Below are 24,009 nucleotides of genomic sequence, written 5' to 3'. Positions count from 1 at the left end.
AATATGGCATTTTGAAGATTGACCTTGATGGGAAAAACTAAGTGGGAATACAAATAGTGATGGGATGCAAAAAGGCTTCGAACAGAAGTGGACACACTCAGTAAGATGACAACAATGTAAAATGTGTGAAACACTGAAGTACTTGGGCAGTTAAGTTGTTTTTGTGGATGTTAGGGGAAATCAAAGGAATTGAGGAAAGTTGCACAGAAATGGATTCAGTTACGATCTTATTGAACGTCGGAACAGGCTCGACAATCCGAATGTCTTACTCCTGCTCCTATTTCTTATGAATGGTTAGATTTTTTTAATTGTGACGTCTCGGCACGGTTTCTCTTTAAGACCAAGATTGCCAGCGCATTGATTTGCACTCGTTCTCCAGCGAAACACCTCCCGGTCGGTGTCCGTCCGCTCCTCTCTGAACTATTTGTCGAGTGCTACATTCCTGCCTTGTCCCTGTGGGTGCCAGTTACTATCTGGCCGTTGGTGTTGCAAGTTATCTGCGCTTCGGCCTGCGATCGCCGCTGTCCGTGGCGAGACTTTTAAACTTTCTGTTCCTAGAAAGAAAATCAAACTTCAGGAAAGTTGCCTGAGAAGTTGGAGGCCGGCTTCCGCGTTGCGTGGCCGTTTGTGGGCGATGGGATGGTAGGAGTAGAGAGGCGCCCGGTGATCGACAGGAGAGAGGAGAGCGGAGAGCGGTGGGGCGGCCGCCCCGCTGTGTGTGCGGAGGAATCCGGGTAAGGACTCGGCAACCTTCCAGATGTTGTAATTCTGCGTTGGAAGTGATTTTTTTTCCCACGGCGGAGGTAATGGGGCAGCTTTTGGGCTTTTTCATTCGATAGGTAACAAGGCGGGGAGTTGAGGTTAACGTATCCTGTTTGGAAATTATGGAGGGAGGGGGTTAGTTAATGTATCCTGGGAAATGGGGTACGGGAGAGGGGCTGACATATCCCGGCCGGGAACTGGGGGGTGGGTAGAGAAAGAAGGGGGGTATTGTTAACATTCCGGGGCTGGGGGTGGGTGTGGAGGCAAGAGAGCCAGGAACTCGCGGGGAGAGGGAGGGAAGGGATGGCCGGGATGGCCACTGTATCCCTGGAACTGGGAACTAGAGAGAGAGAAGGGGGGTGGCGTTAATGCGTCCCGGGGTTGGAAGCAAACGGAAAGGAGTTTTCGCGCATCCCGAGTTCGAGAAGTGTTTGTGGCGAGTTTAATGCCTGGCGGGATTGAGGACAGCATGAACTGCAGGTGCCGGAGTCCGGAGCAAGTACAGAGCATACAACTCAGTGAGTTAGCCAGCCTCTTTGGAGGGAAGTGGTGAAAGACCCTACACCAGGGCTGAAAGGGAGCTGGAAAGATTTCTAGTCAACGGGTGTGAAATCAAAGCTTACATGGCGCTACACACAAAATGCTGGAGGAACTCACCGCTGAGGCAGCATCTGTGGAGAGGAATAAGGGGAATGAACAGTTGACGTTTTGGGCCTGGACCATTCAGGGGACCCTTTATTGCTGCCTGACCCACTGAGTTCCTCCAGCATTTTGTGTTTGTGTGTGTTGCTCTAGATTTCCAGCACCTGCAGAATCTCTGGTGTTCATGATTTACATGGTGCTAGGTGTAACTGCCCTGTCCACCTATCACTACAAACCTCTATTTCATCCCACTCCATGCTGCCCTCCTATCTCCTCTCCCCTCCTCCCCTACTCTATTTCACCATCCTTCCTGCACCCTTTTGGTTATGATGTGGAGTCTCATGGGTTGAAATGCATCTTTTGCCTCCATAGATGCTGCCTGATTCATTGAGTTCCTCCAGCATTCTGTTGTTCACAGTGACGAGGCAAAAGTAGTTAGCTCGGGGTGGGGGGTGGGGGGGGGAACCTAATGGGTCTGTAGACTTCAACTGTGTTTCTGTGTCTCTTCTTCCCCACAGGCACTGTTAGGATTTTGCACCATTAGCACAGTCTCCTACGGCACCGCACCAGGGGTACGTGGGCAGTGAGTTTAGCAGGGGTAGAGTGCACCCCCCCCCCCAACTGAAGCATGGATAAGTACGAGGATTTGGGGCTGGAGGCCAGCAAGTTTATTGAGGACTTGAATATGTATGAGGCGTCCAAGGATGGGCTCTTCAGGGTGAACAAGGAGGCTTGCAAGCCCGAGTTCGAGGAGACCCGGCGGGTATTCGCCTCCAAGATGAACAGGATTCACCTGCAGAGGCAACAGGAGATGTTACTCATGGGAAATCCGCAGGGGGCTGCCGCCAGAGTCAATGGCGGCTTTGGCCCAATGGCCAGTGATCCCGAGAGCGCGCCCTCTGCTGATAGAGCCCGGCCTCAGAATCGCCTCAGTGGGGAGCTTGGAGCCAAGCCTCCAGTGTCTGCCACGCCAGTGTCCAACCTCCCCGGCCACCCGGGACAGCCTTTACCCAACCGATACTCTCAAGACCTGACCTTCAGGCCCAGCCTTAATCATGAGAGTTCTACCACTGAACACTCTGGGCCTGAACCCCATGGCCCTCCCTCGAGTGTCACTCCACCTGGTGCCCCAAATTATTCCCAGTCGAGCCCCAGGTCAGGCTGTCATCAGGATGGTGACTCGAGGTCCAGCCTGGTCAGTCCTCGATCCAGTCTCCTGGAGACTCATCAGCTCTCCTCCAGTCCAAAAGAGGTAATCCAGTTTCAGGTCAGCCCTCACTCTGCCCCAGGTGCCGGTGAATCCGGCAAGCACCGAGCCCTACCCCAGCACAGTCAACGCAGCCCATCCGTTTCGGCGAACCCTGGCCCGGACTGGTCCGAAATCAACCATCGCGCCCCCGAGATTGATGCCAGGCCGTCTCGGGCTGGTCCCAGACCTGCCAGTGTACCCAGCAGTCTGGCCATGGGCCTGCCCGATGCTTTTGCCCAGGCCCACCCTGGGGCTGTTTCCTGTCCTAGCTCCCTGGCCCCAGTGCAAACCCACCTGTCCACCTCAACCCTGAACCACGATCCAGATTACAGCACCCAAGACTCTGCCTCTAAGGTACGCCTGCCCTGTCAGCCTCTCCTCATGCAGCAGGACCCAGGACCGTCAACAGCCGAATTAAAACTAGAAGCTCTCACTGAGCGTCTGGAGCAAGAATTGGATGCACACCCCAAGGCAGAGTATTTTGGTAAGCTTTCATTGACATATCTGTTGCAAATTTGATCACTTCTTTTGCCAATTCTTTTACTTTCAATCCCCCCAAACTTTCTTCAGCCCTCTTAATCATCTCAAATCTCTCTACTCCGATTCTGCTCTTCAATTGCTGGCATGTGACTTCGAACCACCAAGTCTCTAACTCTGGATTCCTTCACAAACTTCTTTCTTAGATATTTCTCAAAACCTGCTAGTGGTCACCTGCCTTGGCCAGGAGCTCTTCTTTTTTGTAGGGTAGTAAAAATCATTCCATGGTTTTTTTTCTGGAAAGTTTTGTCAGTGGATGTTATTGGCTAGAATTACTGTGTGAATTGTATCCATTTAAGCAGGTTTCCTAAGTGTTCTGCCAATTTCGGGGTGTTTCTTGTAACTGTTCCGCTGTCCAAGAGGCAGTGTTGATTAAAGATTACCATGGTATGGGATGAAGTTTTTTAACAGCTGCAATTAGTATTTGTTGGCAATAGTGTTGGTTCTGTCACCACAACCCATGCATTCATTGTATGTTTTGCTATTTAAGGTGGCAATTGGAATTTATTGAACTTCGAACAAAAGCCAGTTATGAGTGTTAGGATCTTAAGTGAACGTGATGCTCTCATCCTTTGCATATTTGAGCGGCTTGTTTTATGGTTTTGTAGTGATCATTAAAAGAAAATGGCCTTTTTTGTTCTTAAACTAATGTATAAAAGAAAGTAAATTACATCCGGAATTTAGCAACTTGTGCCTCTCCTAGGTCTTCAAAAACGGTAGAGCTGCCTAGTTAGTCCGAGAGCTCTCAAACTTTTGTCTCCTCTTCAGAAATTAAATGCAATCTCTTTTCAAAAGTTCCTTTCAGGTAACAATACATTGCAGATTGTATCAACTCTCAGTATACAGGAGTTCCCTTATTTCACCTCTGGCTCTGTCATCAAGTACATTTAAGTCCATTTATAACCCATTTACAACTGGAACTAGTGCCTCCTACTTATCCATGGAGATAGAATTGGAACTGGCTTGCAGTAATTTCTGAGGTCAAACCTAACACAGCCACAAAAGGCAGGATTGTATCATTCCCCCCACCTTTTTAAAAAAAATAAAATAAAATAAATTCATCTGGGCACATTGACCAATTTATTTGTCCCTCTTGTTTACTGAAATGTAATTTCAAATTGCACTGATAATTGCAATGTAGTACATGTATGACTAGGAACAGTGAGAACAATAAAAGTGCAGATTGAGTTTGAGGTACGCATCCACTCAGCAATGGGCTGAAAGTGATAGCTTAACTCCACTTTGGGTTGCGATTGCCCAGAATGTGCTTGTTCTGATATGAAGCAGTGTCACAATTGCAACAGCATTCGATGTAAACATGTCCCGAAGGACAAACACGTTTAGCCGAAGCGGTGATTAAATGTATCATTGCTTTTAGCTTTGCACAAATCCAGTAGAACAGTGGCCGTTATTGTGCCGCTTGATCTGGCCGTGCCCAGCCTGCTCCTGTGTTCCATGTACATCGTGTTATTTGATTTGGCAAACAGAAATTCAAAAGAGATTGGCCCGGTACCAAACTCTTGTGAAAGAGTTCCGAGCTGCTGTTGCCCCTCGTGTGATGTTTTCAGCAATTTTACTCCTAAATAGTTGGGGTCTGGCTTTCAGACTCTGCAGAAGAAAGCAAAAAGTAGATGTTGGAAACCTGAAATAAATACGCACAGTGCTAGAAATATGCAGGAGATAAGATCTTTTGTGGGGAGATTCAGTTAATCTTTCGGCTGAAAGACGCTTTGTCGTCTATCCTAGAACATTCACTTTGCCTTTCCTGTCCATTGATGCTCCTGGCCTTGAGTGCATTTCTTCCTCAGTTCTTTGCTCCCAAACAGCAGAAACTGTTTCTCTCCATGCACCTGATCGGGTTTCCTTAATACCTTAAACTTGTCAAGTTGACCTAAAACATTCAAAATTTGAGGTAAGTGAATGTAGTTCTCATTTTCTTTCTTCAAAACCTATATATCCTTTAATAGTTAATATTCCACTCTCTGTAAGATCGCATTGCCAGTTTTACACCTGTAAGCCTGTTGCTGGAGCTCCTTTCCGTTCCTGTTCAGAGCTCCACTTGTCAACTTGTTTGCGTACGTGGCTGGTATTTAGGGGAGCAATGAATGTCCTTATTGCCACTTCCATAACAATTTATTTTGGACCCATCAGGTTGTTATCCCTGAGTTGAACCCCCTAACCCGGAGGACTGGTAGACCACTTTTAGTGTGGCCTCTACCCTTTGATCTGTTTGTCTTGGTGATCCTACCAAGAGCCAAAGCAGAAAGCCCTGACTCCAGCCAGTGTAGCTCTCTGGCTCTCTCGTGGTCCTCCCATGTTGTGGAGGTTACCAGTGTGTACTTGAGGTTGACCTATTTAACTATAGTCTGGTAGTTGCTGAATTTGGGGCATAGGATGTGCAAATTTACCACCCTGTAATGCAAAGAATGTATTATTAATTCTATTTATTTACTTTTATTATTAATTCTATTTATTTACTTTTGCAGTAGTAAATTCTGTAATCTTTCCAATACAATTATTCTAATTTAGTCAATGGCAGTTACATTTTTTCCCTATTCAAACAATTCCCAATGGTTTTTGCTAAAGTTGCCAGGCAGAAATGGTTGAAGCAGAATTCCTTTCTCCTTTTTCCAGTGCAACATTACTATTGCGGATTCTAGTTCCTGTTTGTATTCACTCTATTTCAGAGAATAATAAGGATAAAAAGTTTGCCTTTGTTGCATTTTTTTCAAGCTTTTGTGGTCGTTTTGGAAGCGTTAAACAAGAAAGAGTTGTGAGTCACACTGTTCAGGTATCTTCTGGTGTAATGTTACAAGATCGGGTGACAAGCAGGCAAAAACTCCCTGACCTTTGCCCAAATGCAGTGAGAACTGTTGAAAGAGATCCCCAGTGGTTTATTTAAGGGAGGTGTGAGGGTATTGACTTTGCCTGTCATACCTGGCATAATGCAGAGTTTTGTGTATCATACACTCTTCATGATCTCGCTCATTTATGTGATCTCCAGCTTCAGGGATTAACACACCTGGCTCTCATAACATTTGTTCACTGAGGGCAGTAGTTCCAAGAACAGCTCCTACAAAAAAAAGAGCCAAACTGGAGAAATTAACAAATTCGAACATAGATGCATTCAGGTGACTCCTTCTCCCCTCTCACTTCTTCCACACTCCTCCCCACAGAATTAACAAATTCCCCAGCAAACTAAAATGTGGAATAGTATTCGTTCTGAGGTAGGTAGGTAGGTAGGTAGGTGGGTGGGTGGGTGTGTGTGGAATCAATACAGTTTTTATTAACTTGCATTTCTTGACGCACGTGCAGATGATATGTAAAATTGTGACGCAGACTCTTCTTGGAATGCAACCTACCTCCAGTTTCCCCCCTAATTTGGGCCTTCAGGGCCCACAGTGGTACATTTATTTGCCAAGATGATTAGTCACGTTATCAAACAAGATTTGGCATTAAAGCACTAAGTTTTATGTCGGTTAACTGAGATCCTGATCAAAGAAGGTTTAGGAGAAGGCACCAGAAGAGGGATAGAGAATTCCGAGTAATGTGCTATGTCATCTAAGAGCACCAACCTCCAACTGATAATTATGTTGTCTGTTATGTGTGTGAATTTTTTTAAAAAATTGCTTTGATTTGTCCGTCAGAGTGAAGCTGAGCAACTTTCTCGGCTTGGTTCCCCTTGACCACTTCAGGAGGGGATTAAAGGAATTCTTCTCTATAATTACCTCAGGTTTCTTAACACTTCACTCCCCACATTCAAAGATTTTGTGTCGCTCCCCTGCTATTTCACCCACATACTACCAACTTGGCAAAATCATCCAGGTGAATGGTGCCAAGATCTAACTTGGCGCAACATGCTCCCCCACATCCCTAACCTTGTACCAATGATGATGGAATGCTAACCCAACATTTGGAGCTGATTGAACTACTGTCTCTAAATAAATGTTGGGTCAACTAAAACTATTATCTTCACTCCACAATACAGACTACATTTGCCAGGCACTCATTTAATCCCACTAAATGACTGCAGCTCCATGTTTCCCAACCTTATTTTTAATCATTGTACCCACTTAAAGCACTTTTATACTTGCCAACCCCCCCCACCAAAGCACCTTCATATTTTCCAACGCCCCTCTTGGGCACAATATACTTTTTGGTTGTGTTGTGTTGACCATATGTTAACATAAGAAAAATGATTCATGTTTTATTTGTCTTTAAACCTATCTTACACAGTATAGCAGCTTCAATATTAATGTGATCCTTGAGCCTGATGGTTTTTAGCAAGAGTTGAAATAGCTGGCTCAGGTTGTGACAGCAAAAGCCTTAAGTCCCCGTGCGTAACAATGTCCAGGCAGTTTCTGTTTTTTTGTGAGTATGTAGTTCACTGCACTGAAGCCTCTTTCAACAAAGTAGGAGGATGGAAATGCAATGAAGAGCCGTCTGGCTCTTCTCCAAAGACCAGGTCAGTGCAGCCACATTCCACAAAAGCTGACATTTTTGAAAAGCATTTTTGCTTTTTCATCATTCTGAATTTTGATAATTTCTTCTTGCAAGCTCTCTTCCTGTTTTTCCACCTTGCAAAGAAATGTTTTAGGTTGTAGCCTTTTGACTGCCAACACACTTCAGTGTGGAGAAGGAAGCGTTCAAGCTCTTCATCACTACCTTGGCATAACTGGCAAAATATTCTACTATTTAATGGATGAGCTTTAATCTTGTTGGTAGTAGATATCACAAGGGTCATGCTTGAGATAAGTCACTGGCTGAGGTTTTGCCTGTGAGATGTTGACGATGGATTGCAAGCAGACTTGGAATTTCTTTTTTCATAAATGCCACTAAACCAGCATGGCGACCTGTCATATATCGTGCTCCATCTGTTGCACAAGAAATCATGTTCCTAATAGGAATACTTTTATCCTCAATATACATTTTGAGCTTGTTGTAGTTTGATTCTCTGTTGATATTTGTTATTAAGAGAATCTCTTCATAAATTTTTCCATTTTTGATCAACTGTACATATGCTATTAGCAAAGCCTTGTCTCATTCAGCTGACTCATCCAGTTGTATCCCAAATTGTGATTTTTTTTTTCTTTTTGTAGCTTTGTTCAAAGCTAACGTACAGTCTTCACTCATTTTGTCAATACAGTGAACTACAGAGTTACTGCTCAGAGGAATTGATTTTAAAATACTGATAGCTTTTTTGAGAATAGTGGTGAGCACTTCTGGTACAGCAGACAATCTTTCACCAATTGTATGAGATTTTCCACACTTTTTTATCATTTGGATATATTTTAAGAAGCAATGATACCACTATGAAGGTCATTTTTAGCTTTCTTGGCATATGACTTGACTGTACAATGCTTTTCAAATGCTTCTTTCGTCTCCTGGAATTGAGTAATACAGTAAATAGCCTTTCCAGGGTGTCTTTTATGGAAGCGATCCTGCAATTTTGATGGTTTCATGGCTTCATTAGACAGTACAATATTGCAAACAAGACACTTTGTCATTGATCTGACACAGGAACGGAATGAAATCATACTCCAGGTACTTAAGATTGCATTGACGCACTTTCTGTAGTTTCTATTTCTTATCAGATTTAGAATTCAAGGCTTCACTGCCTTCAGACTCGTAGAGATAGTGCTGTAGGTATTTATCCATCAACAAATAATTAACACAAACTGAGAATGCCTTTCGGATGTTGACGATGGGAGCGAGTTGACACGGATGGAACGATGGTAGTGGCACGCAAACAAATGTCAAGGCGAAGATGAAGATCACAACGGCGAAAATTGTGTTGACAAGGATTCAGATTGGATTCTGATTGTTAGGATAGAGCTGGTGTTTGGCAAGCTACCTTTATACTATTCCAGTTAGTGTGATTGATCAACCGTGTAAGGTCTCATAATCCCTGAAGATGGTTCTTGACCGCACCTATGAAGCAGAGGTCACTTTGAACACCTCGAGGAACCCTTGGGGTTGGCAAGTTCACTGGTTCCATTTCACCGTTTGGTTCCAGCCAGCATTGTATCATTGCGTGACCTGTTTTCCATTGATCTGTAGAGAAAGTTGAAAGGGTGTTTGAGACTTACCAACTATTAAACTGCGTGAAATCGTTTCCTTCAAGGGGAATTATTGGGCACCCTGGTTACTAATTTATGCATCCCCGAAGACGTCTGTGTGGTTGGAAAGGTTGGATGAGATTGCTGAATTTCAGAAGTAGTGTGACGATGAGTGCTTACCACCTGCAGAGCTACGGTTCTTTCTGTGTTCCAGAACCAAAATCAGGTTTATTATCACCAGCATGTGACGTGAAATTCGTTAACAGCAGCAGTTCAATGCAATACATAATCTAGCCCAGAAAAAAAATAATAACAATAAATAAAGTAAAAATAATAATAATATATACTATAATTGATTTACTTATTTACGTATATTGAATAGATTTTTAAAAATGTGCAAAAACAGAAATACTGCCTATTTTTTTTAAAAAAAAGGTAGTGTCCAAAGATTCATTGTTCATTTAGGAATTGGATGGCAAAGGGGAGGAAGCTGTTCCTGAGTGGCTGAGTGTGTGTCTTTAGGCTTCTGTACCTCCTACCTGATGGTAACAGTGAACCCTTGGGCACTCTCACTTTTTAAAAAATATACGGTATTTCTGATTATTGCACTTTTTAATCTATTCAATATATGTATACTGCAATTGATTTACTTATTATTTATTATTTTTTCTCTCTTCTATATTATGTATTGCATTGAACTGCTGCTGCTAAGTTAACAAATTTCACGTCACGTGCCAGTGATAATAAACCTGATTCTGATTCGTCCTCAAATTTGAATCGTACACCACAGTTGTCATTGACTTCATTAAGACCCGTGTGGATGCCTTTGGGACATACTGGACATACCCATACAAGAAGCCACGGTTGAACTATTTTTCTCGTCTGTTGAGGACTAGGTAAGTGGTGTTTGAGACTGGTGATGCAGAACTATACAAGATGTCCAACTGTGACGTATGGAAGGCTAGTTTAAGAGTGAAAAAACAATTCCAGTTGAAGTTAGAAACTGAATTAGATGCACGTTAGTGCTGGTAGGCTTTGCAGGCCGTAGCTTCCTACAAGGTGAAACCTATCACCATGGAAGGCTCTGATGCTTCACTATCAGATGAGCTCAGTTCCTTTATGCATGCATTAAAAGGGTGAATAAAACTAGACCTTTGTGAATCCCTGCGGCATCTGGTGGCTCTGTGATCCCTGTCTTGGAGGCCAACGTCAGAACATCTTTCAAGATGGCGAACCCTCGCAAGGCTTCAGGCCCTGATGGTGTACCTGCTAAAGAGCTGGCGGGAACGTTCAAGGCCATCTTCATTCTCTCACTGTTGCATTCGGAGGATCCCACCGGCTTCAAAGGGTGACAGTCATGCCTGTACCCAAGAAGAGCAGGGTGAGCTGCCTCAACATCTATGGTCCAGATTCACTGCCTTCAAATGTGAAGTGGTTTGAGAGGTTGGTCATGGATAGAATCAACTTCTACCTAAGCAAGGACCTGGACCTGCTGTAGTTTGCCTATTGCCTCAGTAGATCTACATCAGATGCAATCTCACTGGCTCTCTTTTCAGCCTTGGATCACCTGAACAATAGCAATAGCTACACCAGGATACTGTTTATTGACTACATCTCAGTGTTCAACCCAGTTGTACTCTCAGTACTAATCAACAACCTTGAGTACTGGGCCTCGGTGCCACCCTCTGCAAATGAATCCATGACTTCCTCATCGGGAGATCACAGTCAGTGCAGACTGGAAATACCATCTCCTCCTCATTGAGAATTAACACTGGTGCGCCTCAAGGATGTGTGCTTAGCCCACTGCTCTAGTCTCTCTACAGCCACCACTGTGTGGCTAGGCACAGCTCAAATGTCCAACTCTGAATTTGGTGATGACATGACTATTGTTGGCAAAACTTCAGATGGTGACGAAGAGGCGTACAGGAGTGAGATGCGTAGATCAGCTGGTCAAATGGTGTCATACACAGCAACCTTGCATTGAACATCAGTAAGACCAAGGAATTGATCATGGACTTCCGGAAGGGGAAGTAGAAGGAACACACACCAGTCCTTATCAATGAATCAGCGGTGGAAAGGGTGAGAGGTTTCCAGTTCCTGGATGTAAGTATCTCTGAAGGATCTATCCTGGGCCCAACATATTGATGCATTTTCAGAAAAGGCACTACAGCAATTATTTCATCAGGAGTTTCAGGAGACTGAAGACTCACAAATTTTTACAGATGTACAGTTGGAGAACATTCTAACTGTTTGCATCACTGTTGATGTGGAAGGGCCAGTACACAGGATCGAAAAAATCTGTAGAGTCTACCAGCTTCATCGTGGGCACTATCCTCCCCGGTACTGAGGACATGTATCATGAAGGACCCCCCTTCATCCAGGACATGTCCTCTTCTCATTGCTACCATCAAGGACGTGGTTCAGGAACCTGAAGACACATACTCAATGCTTTGAATGGATAATGAACCCATGTACACTACCTCAATATTTTTTTTGCTCTGTTTTTGCACTAATTTAATTTTAAAATATATTTAGCATTTTTTAATTATGTATTGCAATGTACTGCTGCCAATAAGCAACATATGTCATGTGATATTAAACCTGATTCTGTATAAACAGTGAAATGGTGGTCAGGAAACCAGGAAGAACTCTTTTTCAAAGTGGTATCTTGGGATCTTTTGCATCCTGTCAAGAACAGCTTCTGTTTCAAACTTGCTTATGCGCCAGCACTCTCTCTCAGTAATACACTAATCTGACAGCACAGTTCATTGGACTCGAGGATGATATTGACCACTATTCGAGCTCAAGCAAACAAGTGACACACAGACAGAATTAGTTCAGCCTTCTAAACATTGGTTAGATATGAGCTAATATGGAAAGTATTTAGCCAGTAGATGACATGGTTGTTTGATTTTAATTACAACCTATATCTGATATGTTATAGGTTCTGTTGGCTTGGAGTTCCTTAGACATTGATAATAAAAGGAAAATTTTTATATTTTTGTTTTGCTTTAAGTGGTCTGCAAGAGTTGGATTACCATTAACTGCAGACTAGTAATCATGGGCAGTAGGAACTCTAAGGTGCCCCTTTATAAACAACAGTCAGAGATCCAATTGAACTTTTTATTCACCTAAGAGCCATCGTTGATCCTGGGGAACTTGTGTGAACAGGTACCCATTGATACATCAGTTGCTATTAAAAACAAATTTAATCTTACACTGTATATAACATGAAATTAAATATTGAATGCATGAGTAATTTTCATTTTTGGGATGTGGATGATGAACTCTGCTATTGCCCTTGAAAAGGTGATGGTGAGCTACATTTTGAACCATCACCTCCCTCTGGCAAAGTTCTGCCACTGTGCTATTAGTGGGTATTTAAAAATATTTAATCCCAATGATGATCAAATGATAATACAGAAATACACTCAGTGGCCTCTTTATTAGGTACCTGAGTGCATGCCCATGGACTCGTGCTGTAGCCCATCCACTTCGGGGTTTGACGTGTTGTACTCTTCTGCACACCACAGTGTTAACACGTGGTTATTTGAGTTACTGTCACCTTCCTGTCAATTTGAACCAGTCTGGCCATTCTCCTCTAACCATTCTAATTAACAACCCAGAATTGCCACTCACTGGATTTTCTTTGTTTTTTTGTTTGCACCATTCTCTGAAACTCTGAAGTCTGTTCTGTGTGAAAATCCCAGGAGATCAGTAGTTACTGAGATACTCAAACCATCTTATCTGCCACCAGCAGTTATTCCACGCTGAAAGTCATTACGATCATATTTCTTTCCCATCCAGAAGTTCGGTCTGAACAACAACTGGGCCTCTTGACCATGTCCGTATGCTTTTGTGCATTGAGTTGCTGACATATGATTGGCTGATTAGATATTTGCACTAATGGATAGGTGCACCAAATAAAGTGGTCACTGAATATATTTCCAAGTGTGACTGGAAGGTGGATCCACAGGTGTTTCAGCTTACCTGAAGACCTTGTCCTTGATAACAACTGCAAGATAGTGTCAGACGAACTTGGAGGAGTAATGGCAATGTATTTTATCGATGTCACTGATTGCAGCTGCAGTTTGGAGGTGAATATTTTGGTTAGGCAATCGAGGTGTTACTCAAGGCAGCTGCTTTGCCCTGGGCAGCGCCGAGCTTTCTGAGTTGTTGAATCTGTGCTCATCCTGGCTTGCGGAAAGTAATTCATCAAGCTCTGGATGTGTGTCCTGGAGATGGTGAAAAGCTGTGGGGTGTCAAAAGATGAGCTACTTGGCCCACATCTCACCTAGTCTTGTAGCCACGTTATTTGTGTGGCTGGTTCACTGCATTTCTAGTCAATTGTGACCTTGTATGTTTATCAGTAGTAATGTCTATGAATGTGGATGATTAGTGCCTCAGTTACTCATTACCCAGTGTTTATTTTTTCTATTTTTATTTTATTTATTTATTTAAAAATACAGCTTGGTAAACAGGCCCTTCCAACCCAACAAGCCTTCAAGTTGCACCAATGTGATCAATTAACCTACTAACCTGCACACTTTGGGAATAAAACAGAGCACCCAGAGGAATTCCACACAGTCACGAGGAGGATATACAAGCTCCTCAGAGCTGGCGGTGGAATTGAACCAGGATTGCTGGAGCTGTCGTGGCAACAGCTCTGCTGCAGTGCTGCCATTCTAGTAGCATGTTGCACACTGCTAATTGGCCAATTCCAAAACACTGTCTCGGTCTTGATACTTTGCAGTGTGGGTTGCTTCACTTCCTGAGAAATCCCATTTCCAGTCCTCGGCAAAATTCCTATTTTTGACCTGATAACAAATGTGAGGTGTGGGGGAGGTATCAGTGCTGCAACTGAAGATGTTTGGGTAAAAAGCTCTGCTGTGGACGCTTCATCTCCTGTTCTTCGTATGATTTATTTATTAATGTTTATTTGTTTTTGTATTTGCACAGTTTGTCAGTCCTTGTGTGTAGTTTTTCATTGATTCTATTGTATTGCTTTGTCCTACTATGAATGTCTGCAGTAAATAAATCCTTCGTAGTATTTGGTGACATAAACATACTTTGAAAATAAAATTTACTTAGTAAGTCGAACTTTAAAGTATTTGGTATGGCTGCAGGATTGTGACTTGAGACTTCTTTCTTTTTAAAAGATTAGGTGCTGTCAACCATGGAATGACACTAGCATGAATGTTTATTTTAAAATTTGGTGATTTAAAAGAAAAATCTCCGGTATGTGAGCTTGATTGGCAGTTTTGTATCAAATGTATTTTATTGAGTAAGAAATGAGTGTGTTCAACAGGGGTCACCTCTGAATAATGCACCCTAGTTAAATAATTATATTAGTTTAAATTTTATTTAATGGTAAATATTTGTCATCACTGCAGTGGCCCTCCGCTTGGTGAGGTAGTGTTTGCACAGATGATTAAACACTGCAAGCTTTCTGGGATGAAGAGCAAACCCTTTCTATGTACATATTAGGTAATGTAAAATAACAAGCTTAACACTCAGCACATTCTTCTTCTTTGGGTGGATTTAGCATGGGGTTTCACTTCCTCCTGCTGGTGAACTGCTCAAAATGTTTAGACTTCTATGTTTATGGCGTGTTTTAAACTTATGAATTATACTATTATACATTGGGTCAAATGGCCTAATTCTGCTCCTTCAAGTTTGATCTGCCATTCCATCATGTCTGATTTTACCTATTCCTCTCAATTCCATATGCTTGCCTTTTCCCTGTAACCTCTGACACCCTTACTAATTAACTTTTGCTTGAAATATACTGTACTTGCTGACTTCATTTAGCTTGGCTTTCAAATGGTGTAACAGAGAAAAATGCACTAACTATCAGAATGCCAGGGAAGTTCCAACATTCTAATTTTGGAGTGTGCTCTAGTTGGTCGGCTGGTGGCGCAGTGACATCAGCGCTGGACTCCGGAACGGAGGTTCCCGGGTTCGAATCCAGTCCGGCCGTTCCCGAGTACGCTTTTCATCCGTGCTGGGTTGAGTGTTGAGCTCGCAACTCGACCTCGTAAAATAAAGAAAATGCAGTCGGCCCTCCTTATCCATGGGGGATTGGTTCCGGGACCCCCCGTGGATACCAGAATTCGCGGATGCTCAAGTCCCTTAGTTAACATGGTTCAGTGCGGTGGTCTTTAGGACCCAGCGGAACCCTGGACTGTATTTAACATGTCTCCGTGCGGTGGACATTAGCACCTGGTGGTGCGGCTCAGAAACAGTGTTTCTGTTCACGAAAATAATCACGATCGCGATTGAAAATAAAGTGGAAGTAATAAAGCGATAGGAAAGAGGTGAAACACCATCGGTCACTGGAAAAGCGTTAGGCTACAGTCGGTCAACGATCAGAACAATTTTAATGGAGAATGTGAAAGGCCCTGCCCCAATGAAAGCTACAATTATTACTAAGCAACACAGTGGTTAAATTATTGAAATACCTATGTTTCTTAAGTGTTTTATATGCATAGAAAGGTAAAATATGTACTATATACTAAGAAAAGCGTTTGACTAACTGACGCTAAATAATACCGGATGTACCTGTTCCGACTTCAAATCCGACTTAAAGACGGACTCAGGAATGGAACTCATTCATAACCTGGGGACTGCCTGTACTTTTAAGTCATTTCTAGATTTCTTATAATACCTAATATAATGTAAATGCTATGTAAATAGTTGTTATACTGTATTGTTTAGGGAATAATGACAAGAAAAAATAGTCTGTACATGCTCAAACAATGAGTGCTGGAGAGAGAACTTCCGGGTTTTCCCGATCCGCGGTCGGTTGAATCCGCGGATAAGGAGGGCCGACTGTACTGCGAAATGTCTCTGTGAGGAATGGCGCGCCACACACTTTCATTCGCGCCTTGTAAGGCATGAAAATGCCCGATGCTGGCCTCTCAGGCCTGAGTCGACGTTCTTTCCCTCCCTCCCCGCTAGTTCGACGTTTACCTCAGTAGAGCAAGTGATGATGTTCTGTCAAGTGAGTTTGAATATCTGTTTTACTATGAGATAATGCTTTTGAATGTTAAGGCTCTGAAACAAGCCAGGAGCCGTAAAGTGATCATAAGTCAGCTGGAGCATCATCTTTTGATGGATCAAGGTGTGATTAAAGTTGTAGCATCTTCCTCTACTCTGACGATTCACTAAAGTAAATACTAAAGGACATATGCTTAAGGTGGTGGGGGTGAGAAGTTTTAACAAGGTTCAAGTGAGAAGTGTTTTTTTACCACACACAGACTAGCAAGTGTCTGGAATGAGCTGCCAGGGGAAGTAGTAAAAAGCAGATAAAATGGCACCATTTAAGAGGAATTTAGACAATGACATGAACAGGCAGGGAAATGAGGGATGGAGACAATGTGCAGGCGGATGTGCAGTTTAAATTGCTATCACAGTTGGCTCAGACACTATATTTTCCAAACAGGTGATGGTTAAGGTCAACTCCACATTTGCATAATAGAAATAGAGACACGAGTAGGCCATGTGGCTCTTTGACCTTGTGCTTCCATTCAATAAAATAAAGGCTGTTTTACCTCCACTTACCTCTGTCCTCGTGCCTTAGTCACTCTCATTGATTCAATATCCATTGATCTCCAAATTGAATATACTTTGTGATTGAGGCTTCAGGGTAGATAATCCGAAAATTCTAATAGTTTTCCTGTGTTCCTTACAACTGATTAAGTACTCTTGAAGAGAAATCGCGTTGTAATGTGAGGGAGTCAGCGAATTTATTTATAGCAAGCTCCAACAGACTGGGACCATATGATCATCTGGTTTTGTGATATTGGTTGAGCCCTAAGACAGGGTGGGGATGGTGGGGGCGGGGCTGAGGTGGGGAATAATATTGGCCAATATTAAAATTTGCCTTGATCTTGGGTTAAGGGCAAATAGGGGTGGGGAGGGAAGTTGTCATTCAACAGGCAGTGCATCCAACAGGGATGTCATCCCAGATATTTATGCTTAAACTGGTGGAATGGGACAACCCACAATTTCCTGATGTGGAAGTCACTGGTCTGAATAAGTAACCATTGCGGGTGGATGAGGCAAGGACAAGTTCCAGGGAGATGTAGCATGGAACCAGGCCCTTTGGCCCATTGAGTCTACACTGCCCACTTTACAGGAACTCTACATCAATCCTTCTTTTATTCTCCCTTACATTTTCTTCAACTCCCTCCCCCCCCCCCCCCCCCCCCCCCCGCCATTTCTAACACTTGCATAAGCTAGAGGTAATATACAGCGGCCAAATAACCATCTTGCACACCTTTGGGATCTTAGAGAGAAATGAAGATGAAAAAAAAAACAGCTATGAGAAAAATGTCGGCAGTTCACATCAACAACATCTGTGCTCACAATTCAACTTTGGACTCTAGCAGTGGTACTATGAGATGTGTCACTCTGCTTGGGAGCTCCAAATGTATAGGGATTGGGAAGTTGTTGTGAGAAGTTCACTGGCTGCATCTTAATAAAATAGGATCATCTCAACTGGATGACAAAGAGGTAGCTTGGAGGTAGATGACATGGTTATTCTTGTAGGTAAGAGTTATCGATTACAATAATGATGCCAGTGGAAAATGATCTAAAATTGTAAGTGCAGATAGGGAAATCAGGTTGGATAGGGACAAACATGCCTCTGATTTGGAAGTTGTACTATAGTCAAGATTTTTTTTTGACGGGGCCATGACAAGGGCATATTTGTAAGAGAGGAAAAGCATTTGAGCAAAGACAACTTACCAACAAAACTGAGGAGAGAAATTGTGTTTATTTGTAGTTTGACAGGAATGAGGTTAAGGGAGCAAGAGGTGGATTTCGTGAATACAATTAACTTGGGGGTTTGAGCTGAGAAACCAGAGGGTCATGTGAGGGCAAGGGGGCAGCTATGGAATATGTTTAAATGGTTAGGCAAGGGGACGAGTGAGATGTGACGGAGGCTTGAGATGGTCAATGTCTTACTGACCAGGAGCTTCCCTCTAGTAGATGTTGAAAGGCAGGGAGGAGGGATTAAGGAGACCTAAAGAAAAAAAATTATGGATTGACCCTTTTTAGCTACAGGTTAATTCTGTAGCAATTAGCTGTTCGAGCACCATTTGGCAGATGGTCGGTTTGTGCCTGCTGACTAAATCATTGCAAAGTGAAGTGATTATGGCTCAGATCATCACACCTACATTTGAGAAACTGTTCAGAGCAAGGATGATTTTATAAACTGTTGTATCACATCACATCGGACCTATCATTGTTTGGGCAGGAAAGGTACGCTTTAGTTTCAGAAATAAATATTCACCAGTTAATAGGCTCACAGAAGTGAGTACTGCATTCTTCTGAAGAGGAAAAGGTTTGATATCTTTTGAAGCAAATAAATGGTCATTACTTATGGGGCTGAATCATTTAATCAGGAGGTAGATCTATGGGGACACCATTGGGGAAACCACTGACCAATCTTTAGAAGGACATTGATTCAACTTTAGCCCTTTATTTGTGTCATTATATTTGGTGTTCCCCAAGCTCCTCTGTGGAGTATTGTTGCAGAGGATTGCCTTGGAATGAGTGTTCTTTCCTCCCTTAAGTTCAATTACATTATAAGAAGCATACCTGTCCTGGCCCACAGAAGTTTGCTGAAATGGCAGTTGTACCAGTGACATGCAGACTGTTCGGGTAGATACGTAGTGCTGTTGAAATAAGCTTAAAAGGAATCCTAAATTTAGCACTTTATTTATTCATGGAATGTGAATATTATTGATGACTGTTATTTAATGTCCTTGACTCAATCAAGGATCACATCAGTAAGAGCATAGAATTCTTTCCATTAAGGATCAAATTTTTTTTTAATGCAGTAAGTTCATGGTCATCATTATCAATAAAGTTTTAATTCCAATTTTATTTAACTCTATTTCAAGTATTCAGCAACTACAGAACACTGGAGTGACTCAGTGGGTCAGGCTGAATCTATGGAGGGAACTAGACAGATGATGTTTTGAGTACAGATCCTTCATCTGAACTAAGATAAAGAGGGGGTGAATTGAATGGATGGAGTAGGAGCCAGCAAGTGATAAGTGAGGGGGGTGTGGGTAATTGGCTGATGAGAAAGGGTTGAGAGTGGGATGTGAGCATTAGCTTTCAGCTTCTTCAACATAAACTACCAGCAATAGCTGAGATTTTATTCAAATACACAAATTAATGTTCTTTCAATGTTGTACCAAGCACTTCTCTCAATGCAGTTAACATTCGATGCTCTCACTGGTTCCTCTCAAATTTCCTTCTCTGTTGGCATTGTTAGTTGGAATGAAATTCTCAAATTCAGCATTGTAACAGGAATGGAAGCTTTTAGTCTGGAGAACTGTTCAGTCATTGAAAAGTACAGCACAAACAGGCCCTTCAGCCCATTTAGTGCAGCCTATTCTCGTTGACCTGCACTGGGACCATAGCTCTGCATGAAGATGGAAAGGGGGATTTTGGTCCACTAGGTCTCTTGCTGACTGAAGTACACATTTTTTACACATTCCTAATCTAATACACTTTATTCTTAGTTTTCTATCAGCTCCACCAAGGGGCAGTTTAAATGGTAACTTAGCCTGTCAGCCTGACCATATTTTCGATGTGGGAGGAAACTCGTGTCCATGTGCAGAAAATGTACACGCCACACAGATAGTACTGTAGGTCGTTATCGAACCTGGGTTGCTAGAGTCGAGGGGCAGTTCTGCCAGCTGTGTCACCCTTTGAACGCCTGGCTGTGCCATGTATGGATTTTGTTTGGTCAAGCTGTGATGAGGGAATGGAATGTAGTTTCTGTTGGATTTAAATGTTTGCACCTGTATAGTGCCTTTCATTGTGCGTGTCAGTGCACTTTACAGTCAGTGAAAACTTTGTAGGATTAATTGTTATAGTTAAGCATGGCAGCCATTTTTTTTGTACATGCTCGTCCTCTGTTTTGTCTTTAACATAACCTGATTAGGAGATGTTGATTGGTGGATATGTACCGTTTTTTAAAACAAACTGGGGTTAACGCTTCAAAATGTTCTTTTATTTTCTACTGTCTGAGAGCAAGCAGGGTTTCTGCTTAATGTCTTGTCCGACGGGAGCTCCTCCCCTAACTACATAGGATTCCTTCAGTAATGCTCTGATATTTTTGTACTATGGGTTTTGTACTATTGAAAATAATTTCCATTAATCTACGGTGCTGCCCAAACTGGACCATTCTTCTACCTCACTATAATTCTGTAATCAGTGGATAGCTTTGAGTACTGGGTAAGCATGGGTAAACTTTCTGCTGTTGATCATTTAAGGTGAATGTTTCTTCTTAACTCTTTCCCAGGAACTTGTGTGAAGTGTAACAAAGCAGTGTACGGAGCACACCAGGCGTGCCAGGCCATGGGGCACCTATACCATGACACCTGTTTCACCTGCAGTGCCTGCAGTAAGTAACGCTTTATCTGATCGATTCTGTGAATGACAGATGATGATTTTGTTTGCTGTTTGATGTTTTGAAGAATTGTGCCTCTCAATACCCTCTTAGTTTTTCAAATTTCCAAGAGCAAAGACATTTGGCCCATTGAATCAGTGGTTAATCTCCTGCTTTGTTGGACATTTTCCCTCCATCCTCAAAAACGGGGCTTTCTGCTGGCCAGGCTTTGTAATTCCCTATCCATATTCCAGTTCTAACACATCTGCTCACGGCCTCCTCTTCTGCCATGATGAGGTCACTCTCAAGTTGGAGAAGCAACACCTCATATTCCATTAAGGTAGCCTCCAATTTCTCCAACTTCCAGTAATTTATTTTCCTCCCTCTCCCTTTCCTCGTCTTCCGTTCCCCACTCTCTGGAGTCTTATCTCTTACCTGCCAATCACTTCTTTGTGGCCCTCCTCCTTCCCTTTCTCCAATGGTTAACACCCCTCTTCACCTATCACCTCCCAGCTTCTTACTTCACCTATCACCTTCCAGCTTGTACTCACACTCCTTCCCCTTCCCCCAACCACCTTATTCTGGCATCTTCCCATTTCCTTTCCAGTCCTGATGAAGGGTCTTGGCTCCTAAATACTGATTTGTTTGTTCATTTGCATAGGTGCTGCCTGACTTGCTGAGTTCCTCCAGCATTTTGTGTGTGTTTTTTTTTGCCTCTTTTTCAACACTCGCCTTAAATTTGGATGCTCTGTTTATTGCACCTGGGAAGCAGTTTATTTACTCTGTCCACTCAGACTTCATGACTCCAATACGTCTTTCATAACTGTATTGCCTTTTGCTGCTGTAGGGAGAACAATCTGCTACTTTGATTTCCCCCCCCCCCCCCCCCCCACATAACTAATCCTTGGAATTATTCCAGTGACTTGTACTCTGCATCCTCTCAAAATCCTTGTGTTTTGACAGTGGTACCTAGAATCTGATCCCATTCCAGTTGGGATCAAACTATCTTATGTAAGTTCAGCATCATTTCCTGGCTTTTGTACTTCATGTAGTGTGCTTATCAATGCCAGGATGCTATATGGTATTAATCTATATAACAGATTAGGATGAGTTCCATAATTTGTACTAAAATCAGGGTCTACTCAGCAGTGCATAAGGATTGTCTTTGAAACGTGTATAGAAAAGACTGCTTTTTGATGATAATGGTTGTGATGGTGCTATCTTTAAAACTCTGCCTACTTCTGTTCTAGAATCACATTATATCCCTGTTCTTTAGTTGGTTTCCTATACATGAAGATGCAGAGTATTAATTTCATAGCCAGCAAACTGGCTTTTGAAAACCATCCACTTAAATCTAGCTTTGGTGTATTGATACCTCGGGCATGATTTAAATTTGGTAATGACAAAGAGGCTAGATGAGAAGTGCTGAGATCTTGAGGATTATGGGAATTGGAGCTTTGCACAGAAGGAAAAGGTGAGACTAGGGGAAGGGAGAATTTAAAGATCAAAGCATTTTTTTTCCCCTGGAAGCAAGGAAATATTTATATAAAGAGGAAGAGTTGCAGATTGTCATTAGGGCAGGAGGGATTGAGGGATATGGGGAGAGATCTGAAATATATTGAATTTGGATGATCTTACTGAATGTTGGATCGATTAAAAAGGTCAGATGACCTTTTTAATCGATTTTCTGTGTCTGAAAGTGGCAGACACATAAAGATAATGGACAGTAGATTTGCCTACAGCGAAACAGGCAGCTGTTTATATTAAATTATTTAAATATAATAGAAGCAATAATGAAGAATTGCCTCCATTAAGGGAATTGTCACAAACTGTTTGGAAAGAAGCTGAAAGATCAAAGCTTTTAGTAAGAGTTGTCCTCAGGATGTTCCATGTTAATCAAATAAAGCAAATTAAGGTTTGACCAGACTAGCGAAGAAAGGTGCCTTTCTTTCCTTTTTTGAATTCCTAGTTCCAACATCTCTTAGTCCACCTGCAGCTTTAACATTTAGTGTTAAGGTCAGATTATACAATGGTCAGCCATGTCATTAATGAAGCAAAGGTTCTATGGGGAAAAAATGGCTATATGGAAAAATGGTCCTGCCAGAGGGTCTCGGCCAAAAACGTTGAATCTACCTGGCCTGCTGAGTTCCTCCAGCATTTTGTGTGTATTGTCATATGCTAGGCTAGTTTGAATTGGCCACAGCATTTGAGGGATTTGCATGCCCTTGAGGGAAGGGCTGCTGCTCTCTTTGCCCTGTTCTTACATGTGACTCCAGAGTCATTGCCGAAGTTACTCTATCCTTTTTGAAATGATCCAGCAAAACCACTCCATTGAATTGGAGTGAAAGATGAAAAATAATGTTTTCTAGCGATGTGCTACACACAGTGCTGAAATAACGACATGCAGTCGGTAAGTTGTTTGGAGACTAGTTTATTCAAACTTCGCGGCGCTGGCATTTAATCCCTAGCGCCGTCAGAGGTGCATTACCAAAGTCTCCCCCTGCGCACTGGCTATTTGTGAGCCGGTTCGCCTGCGCAGAAAGTGGGTCACCACATAACCCCCCCAGAACCGGCAATACATCCCCCCAATGTCCACAGTCTGGATCAGCCTCTGTTTGGGAGATCTGCCTCTGCGCCACGGTGCCTGAACCTCGACCGGGTCCACATGGGCTGGTTTGAGTCGGTCCACCGTGAAAACCTCCTCTCTCCCCCCAATGTCCAGAACGTACGTGGACCCGTTGTTGTTGATCACCTTGAATGGCCCCTCGTACGGCTGCTGTAGCGGTGCCCAGTGTCTGCCCCTTTGTACAAACACAAACTTACAGTTCTGCTGGTCTTTGGGTACATGGGTCGGGGTCCGCCCGTGCTGTGAAGTCGGTACGGGGGCCAGGTTGCCGAGCCTTTCACATAGTCTGTCTAGGACTGCTGCGGGTTCTTCCTCTTGCCCCCTTGGGGCTGGTATGAACTCTCCCGGGACGGTCAGGTACACCAACTCGGCCGACGAGGCGTGCAGATCCTCTTTGGGCGCTGTACAAATTCCAAGCAGGACCCAGGGAAGCTCGTCCACCCAGTTAGGTCCTCTCAGGCGGGCCATGAGAGCCGACTTCAAGTGACGGTGGAAGCGTTCCACTAGTCTGTTCAACTGTGGGTGGTAGGCAGTTGTGTGGTGTATCTGCGTTCCCAACAGGCTGGCCACAGCTGACCACAGGCTGGAGGTGAACTGGGCGCCCCTGTCGGAGGTAATGTGGACCGGTACCCCAAAGCGTGCTACCCAGGTTGCGATCAGTGCTCGGGCGCAGGAATCGGCAGATGTGTCGATAAGTGGGACCGCCTCTGGCCACCCCGTG

General features: G+C 43.2%; 1 protein-coding gene across 1 annotated transcript in view; it reads left to right on the top strand.

Annotated features, from left to right (window-relative positions):
* The first annotated feature begins 419 nt into the window (after window positions 1–419).
* Window positions 420–24,009, top strand: part of LOC140713792 (LIM domain-containing protein 1-like) — a 47,765-nt gene continuing 24,175 nt past the window's right edge. The window contains exons 1-3 of the mRNA XM_073024324.1: window positions 420–734; window positions 1,923–3,137; window positions 20,576–20,677. Of these exons, the coding sequence (XP_072880425.1) occupies window positions 2,033–3,137; window positions 20,576–20,677 (1,207 nt within the window). The 5' untranslated portion in view covers window positions 420–734; window positions 1,923–2,032. The remainder of the gene's footprint in view (window positions 735–1,922; window positions 3,138–20,575; window positions 20,678–24,009) is intronic.

Source organism: Hemitrygon akajei, chromosome 20 (genome assembly GCF_048418815.1).
Source record: "Hemitrygon akajei chromosome 20, sHemAka1.3, whole genome shotgun sequence".
In the NCBI taxonomy this organism is placed as follows: domain Eukaryota; kingdom Metazoa; phylum Chordata; class Chondrichthyes; order Myliobatiformes; family Dasyatidae; genus Hemitrygon; species Hemitrygon akajei.
Note: the sequence above shows the minus strand (reverse complement) of the source record. Positions and strands in the feature narration are given on the sequence as shown.